General features: G+C 42.0%; 1 protein-coding gene across 1 annotated transcript in view; it reads left to right on the top strand.

Moving 5' to 3' along the window:
- Positions 1 to 6,512, top strand: part of SPG11 (spastic paraplegia 11 (autosomal recessive)) — a 31,113-nt gene that overhangs the window by 8,312 nt on the left and 16,289 nt on the right. The window contains exons 10-20 of the mRNA XM_010002842.1: positions 1 to 38; positions 185 to 363; positions 535 to 711; positions 1,162 to 1,233; positions 1,638 to 1,765; positions 2,438 to 2,610; positions 3,166 to 3,373; positions 3,850 to 4,053; positions 4,942 to 5,048; positions 5,427 to 5,572; positions 6,408 to 6,511. The exon at positions 1 to 38 is cut by the window's left edge and continues 118 nt beyond it. Of these exons, the coding sequence (XP_010001144.1) occupies positions 1 to 38; positions 185 to 363; positions 535 to 711; positions 1,162 to 1,233; positions 1,638 to 1,765; positions 2,438 to 2,610; positions 3,166 to 3,373; positions 3,850 to 4,053; positions 4,942 to 5,048; positions 5,427 to 5,572; positions 6,408 to 6,511 (1,536 nt within the window). The remainder of the gene's footprint in view (positions 39 to 184; positions 364 to 534; positions 712 to 1,161; positions 1,234 to 1,637; positions 1,766 to 2,437; positions 2,611 to 3,165; positions 3,374 to 3,849; positions 4,054 to 4,941; positions 5,049 to 5,426; positions 5,573 to 6,407; position 6,512) is intronic.

Here is a 6,512-nt window from a genome sequence, read left to right as displayed (position 1 = left end):
CACCAAGCAACTTGAAGACATTTTTGTGCACACAGAGGGTAAGAGTACTCATTTTGCATTGTGTAGTAATGAAGTGTGTCATTGTTTAGGTACATAAGAACAACTATGGGTTTGGTTGTTGTTTTTTTTTAAATTAAAAGCCTAAACTTGTCTGATTAACTGGTATCTTGGCTGCTCTCAACAGAACCTGATGAATTCCTGAGGAAGGGGGCAGATATTTTAACTGATTACATCATTAAACTTAGACAGTTCATGAGAAGATACCCTCAAACACAAGTGAGTGCAGCACACACAGGCAGGGATCTTGCTGAAGAGCTGCCTGCATTAGAGGAAAGCCAAATGTGGGAAAAACTGACACCAGAGGTAACAATGAATTATCTACTTTGTATTATTCTTATTACATATATTAAAGGAAATTATTAATGTGGAAATGGCTGTACAGTATCAGGACTAAATCAATATAGGGATCATAAAGACAGTAACACTGAAAATGAATGGGATCAGTTTGTTCCAGCTTTTGTTTTCTCCTTTTAGGAAGTCATTGCTGAGGCCATCTTGAGCAACAAGATGCCAGAGGCCCAGATCTTCTTCCGAATGCATCAGCATCCTGCTGAAAGTCTTCAGGAATTCATTCAGATAGGCCTGCAGCTGGTCTATGACCGTCTGCTGCAGGACAACACCAGAGAGGCCTCAGAGCTCTTAAGAAATATGGTGAGAGGTGCTCAGTGAGCATACTTGTGGTTCTTAGCACTTCTTGATTACTAAGACAAGACATGAATGCTGAAAGGATGGGGAGTGTAGGTGTCACATGGATGTACTGATTCTACCACAGCCATATTGCAGTGACAATGAACTTGCTGTAAAGAGCTGCTTTGATCACTGAGGTGCCTTCAGAATGATGGGGCGGTGTGATCTGACTGATGTCAGGATCAACACAGGGTACAGGCAGTTCTGGCAAGTCAGGCATTAGAGGGTACACATTTAATATCCAGACATGCTGGAGACATCACTGGGCTATCCTGATGTCTCCAGCGACTGGTGAAGGGAGTCTCAAAAGCTTGGAAGAGGTGGAAAGCTCTAGGAAAGAGGCAGGTGCCTTTGGTCTGTCCATGTGCAGCTGCATTTGTGCACTTTGCACACACTGCATCTTGTTTTCGTTAGGGCTTTGATGTGAAGGAGGAATTCCATAGGATCTGTTTCTACACAGCTGATAAACGGGTACGGGAGTTGCTGGTAAGTGCAGAAGAGGCTTCTTTTGTCTGGCTGATGCTCTCAGGTCTGAGGGCTGTTTGTGCTGAGGGCAAGCATTGCATGAAACCCCCCTTCAGGATGGGAACAAACAGGTTCTCTCCCTGCACCCCTGCAGGTGCTGGAGTGTGGCATTGACATGTCTGGCTCCTTTTGTATTCACTGTTAAAGTACAAGTTGATTAAAATCCCATTTTAATTTTTTTTTTTTTTGTTCTGGTTCTCCTCTGCCTGCACACTGTAGTAAGTCCTGGCCCTCTTGTAATCTTAGTGTATTGACCTCAATACTTTCCTACAGTTGCTTTACTCTTGCAGGATCATTTACAATTTCAATATAGTATAAGTAGATAAAAATTATAACTGGAGATAATACTTTCATTTCATTTAAAGGTGAAAGTTTTACAAGAAGAAAACTATTTTTCTGAAAAAGAGAAGAAAATTATAGAATTTGTGCATCAGGTTGAAAGGTTTTACTCAGAATCCTTCAAAGAAAATAAAGAGATTCAACCTCTTTCCAGGTAAGGTAGATTATCAGTTTTAATTAATAATGTTACTAGGATTTAAAATGTACTGGGTTCTACATTCCATAAGGTTTACTGCATTAACAACTACAGTGTTTTGCAATGTCATTAATTTTACTCTGCCTTTAATTTGTAGAAATAAGGGTCAGTGTGGGAACTGATAACTTCTCTCATTGATGTCCCAGTTGCTCTTGTGTTCTTCTCAGATCAGGTCTTGACTTACCTGGTCAGTGGAACAGAGGTCTTCTGTTGATGTCATCATCACCTTAAACTAAGCCTTCTTAATGATAAAGGATGTTATTAGAATGATCAATCAAAACATGTTCAGATGGGATGTTTACTGTGGTTTTGATAAATCACCTTAATAGTACAGCGAACTAAACTAATGTAGAAAAATCATTTTACAGGTAAAGAAGTGTAAAAGTGTTAGAGCACTTACCACTGGCTGTGTCAGTTTGGGAAAACTGAGGAAGTTCTCTGCCCAGTGCTCTTGTGTGCACTCTGAGGCCTTTAGTTGAAGTAGATCCCTCTGCCACTTCCAGAACTCTCTTCAAAAAGGACCAGCAAAGCTTGTTGACCCTTTCAGCATATTCTGGTTGTTAGATTGTGGGCTGTTTTTTAAAGGAGTCCTAGAAAACACTCTCAGGCAGCACTTCCTTGCAGTTTCAGGAACTGGAGAGAGGGAGAAGACTTCTCCAGACATCAGGCTGTCCTAGGCTCCTTGCTGAGTCGTGGTCGACGTCAGGCTCGCAGCAGGAGAGTCCGAGTGATGCTTAACTGGGCTGAGTGGTGGGATGAGCTTATTCAGGAGATGATTCTCCTCCCCAGGAGGCCACGCCAAGGCAAGTGTTCTGCTACTAAGGACTTGAAAGAAATTGTGAACAAAAACTGTGGCTCTGACATAGCATATTGCAGTTGTGTAGGGATGGTGTTGAAGTAACCAAAGCTGTGTGCTACCACAGGAGGCCATGGATTTTTTTTGTAAGTGAAAATGGGTAAAGAACATTTTTTCATCCTGTTGCCTTCTGGCAGGGATCTGTGAAGGAGTCTTATCTAATGGATGGGCACTCATAAATGTCATATTCTGCTGCCTCTGTGAAGCTTGGTCCATGTAGCTGTTCCAAGATAAAGTTCCCACAGGCTGTAGCAGTGTACTGCATCTCAGCATCATCTTTGCAGCTTGTTCATTAACAACATGGAGATGTATAAAGACAGTGAAGCTTGGTCCATGTAGCTGTTCCAAGATGAAATTCCCACAGGCTGTAGCAGTGTAGTGCATCTCAGCATCATCTTTGCAGCTGCTCATTAACAACATGTAGATGTATAAAGACGTATCAGTGTTTCTCAGGTGGTGTTTGTTTCTGCTGGTTTCATCAGCTTGCCTTTTTGAAACACAGAACTCAAGACCTGTAATCCTGAGGTTCTTTGGATGCACTTGACAGCCCAGCATGATTGGCTCAGTATTTCCTCATGGATTGAAGAATCTGGGCCCAACCAGCCTTTGTGTGGAGGAGCTGACTGGCCCCCTCTTACTCCAGACATTATTGACCAGAACATGTTATGCAGCAGCTACATGAGGAATAACATATTAAACAAGCTGGCGAGGTGTGTGCCCTTCATGCCTTGAACCAACCCTCTGTCTTACCTGCAGCCAAAGTCAGATTATTAGAGAAGTGCATGTTAATAGAAGCTTGGACATGTGTTCATTTTTATACTGTATTTAGTGCCCTCTCCTGAAACAGCACAAATAATAATAATGGCTTCCTATTACATGAGAGCAGCCAAAATCCCCTGTCAGCCCCTTCATTTTCCACAGTGATCATATTCCTGATGCCTAGTGTAGTACAAGGGGGAGGCAGTTTTAACCACACACTGTTCCCCCCTCCTGCTCCCTCTCTGCAGGAGCTGCTGTGCTGTTAGAGCACCCAGAGGGGTCTGGCAGGCTGTGTTTGCCTCAGTGCTGAGGTGGTCCCCTAGAAGGAAAGCTCTGCTTTAGCATTTGAACTGAAAACACCCTTTGGAACTTGTAAGAGAGAGAGAACTGTGTGATCAGCCTGTTTGCTTCTTCTCTTTTTTGATAGAAATGGGATTTTTGTCCCTTCTGAACTGGAAGATTTTGAACTTATGCTCCAAAGACTGTCTTGTGTTGGGGGAGTACTGCAGGATCCTCACCCTGTCCCCAGATGCAGTTCTGCAAGTGGCTTGGACTTCCACACTCGCTTTGTCCTTCACTGTCTGGAACATAATTTGCAGTATCTGTTGTACACTTACCTAGACTATTACAGGTATGAACTCTTTTCATCCCTCACACCTTGGGCAGACTTAAATCATGATCCACTCTTCCAGGGGTTGGCAATAAGAGTTTTCCTCAGCCCTTGCTCTTCAGCAAGAAAGCCTGCTTGAGTCACAACAGAGTCATTTAATGGAACAGGGTGGGGCAGGGTGCTAGGTCCTCTGCAGTGTTTTGGAGCATTATAGTTGTCGTGTCAACTTGTGTCAGTCATCAAAGGAAACAATTACAGTTGTGATTAGTATCATATTTAAGCAATACAATCCTAAATGAGCCAAGATAACTTGTTCTTCAGAACCTTTCTCACTGAACACAAGCCTGAGTTTGTTCTTGGTACGTTCACAAGTAAAGAAATTGTCAGTTTCCATGGAATGTTGGGTTAGTTGAGGTTTGAAGGAGAAAGAAGAATTAGGTTTTTAGGTATTGGAACTGTGTGAATACTTTCCACTTAATTAATACTTTGCAATTAAAATTTCTTAGTTGTAACTCCAATCTAACAGTGTGATTGTTAAAGAAGGTAAAAGCAGAGCAGAAAAAAGCCAACAAATACTTTGTTGCTGTTTGCATAACCAATTCTAGTTTGTGTAAAATGCTTAGAGTGGTGTTTGTAAATCAAGTCTCTTCTTTGGAAAGTGTTTGTGGTTGTTAGGTCTGGAAGCTGTTGGTCTGATTTATGGAAGCAAGCACAGCAACCTGACCGTAAGTCAGGTCCTGCCAGAGGTGCCCTGTCAGCCACAGCAGCATGTCTTGTAGACAGGGGTGATGGAGGAAAGAAACCCCTTTAACACCAGTCAGATGCTCTTAATTTTTCATGCAGTCTTACATTGAGGCAGAGGGTGGTTACAGGTTGTTTTCACTCTTCTGCTATTTCTCTTATTTCCAGTTTAACACCTTCAAACTGTCCTGTTCTGGATGACAAGGGACTGCATGAAGCACACCCCTGGTTTGAGTTCCTGGTGCAGTGTCGAGGGGTTGCCAGTAGCCCCCAAGGTAGGAGGTGGGCCAGTGTTGGTTGCTGCTGGCACATCTGCCTTTCATCCTCTGCTGCAAACCTCTTTTTTTTGACCATGGCAAATTGTTCACATATGCATCAGCTCCTCATCTCTAAAATGTGGATTATAATTCCTGTTTAAACATAAGGGTTTGGAGGAATCTGTGTGGGTAAAACTGTGGTTTGAAATAGAGGAAAGCTTGGTAAAATGTACAGCAGCTTGTCTGTATTTATATGTAAGTTGAGAAGAATCATCATTAACCACAAAAAGTAGAAAATCCAGCTTTTTGCGTGGCCATAGAAGAGTTTTAATACATGATTTAAGATTTTCATATTAGTTTTGTATGAAATTAAATGTTACTTTTTTGTCTTTGAAGATCCAAAGATGATTTTCCAGGCGAGCCTAGCAAATGCTCAGATCCTGATCCCCAGCAACCAGGCCAGTGTGAGCAGCATGCTGCTGGAGGGACACACACTGCTGGCACTTGCTACCACCATGTATGCCCCTGGAGGTGTTGACCAGGTACTGTGAGCAACAAACTCTTGGTAGGCTTTTGGAGTTCTGGCATGGGGCTGGAAACTCCACAGAATCTATTAATCAATACATTAATGCCATAATATCATTTCTTCTCATACAAACGTTTGCTTTTGATGTTCTGTGTCTGTGTTGGTTGACCAAGTGAAGGCAGTGAGCTGAGGTTTAGAAATAGCAAGACCCCATGGCTGTGAGCTGGAGTATTTTTAACTCCTTTCCAAGAGTTACAGCTGAGAGTGTTTATAGATGCTTGTGTTCCCCAAGTAGTTTTAGTTTTAAAAGATATTCTCAATAAACTTTTAAAACACTGTGTCTGTGTTTGTTAGCTAGCTGGCCCCTTTTGTAGAGATTTGTAGTTTTTAAGTGAATGGAACAATGAGTAGCTGAGCTGCTCTTCCACTTGGATCCCCACAGGTGGTGTTCAGTTTCCTCATTCTTATTTTTAAAGGCTGAAAATCTGGGCAGGGATCAAAAACTTCAGCTTGCTGGTTACATGGTGTTAACCAGTTGCATTGTGCTATAAAGATCAAAAAGCACATTATTATAAACAATTACACTTTCAGAAGAGAAATGCTCAGTGAGCCACATGTTGGAACAGAATTCAATAGCACAGATAGCACAGTCACCTAAAGCATTAGGTACTGCTGAAGATCTGTCTAACGAAACTTCAAAGAGTTTTCCAGGAAAAAATATATTTTCTGTATTGTTGCCATTTGTCAGTTCCCTGTAATGTAGTTTGTTTGGTGCACTCAGAGATTGTTTATTATTATCTAAGTGCAGTTTCTTCTTCCTCATGAAATAATTTCACTTCCTTGCAATGTAGGTTCTTCAGAATGAAGATGTAGAAAAACCTCTAAAGAAGGTTGATCCACAGCTGTTAAAAGTGGCATTGACCCCTTACCCCAAGCTCAGAGCTGCTCTCTTTCCC

Source organism: Chaetura pelagica, unplaced genomic scaffold (genome assembly GCF_000747805.2).
Source record: "Chaetura pelagica isolate M959 unplaced genomic scaffold, ChaPel_1.0 scaffold658, whole genome shotgun sequence".
NCBI classification, from domain to species: Eukaryota; Metazoa; Chordata; class Aves; order Apodiformes; family Apodidae; genus Chaetura; species Chaetura pelagica.
The sequence above is the reverse complement of the archived record's forward strand: the minus strand, read 5'-3'. Positions and strand labels throughout refer to the sequence as shown.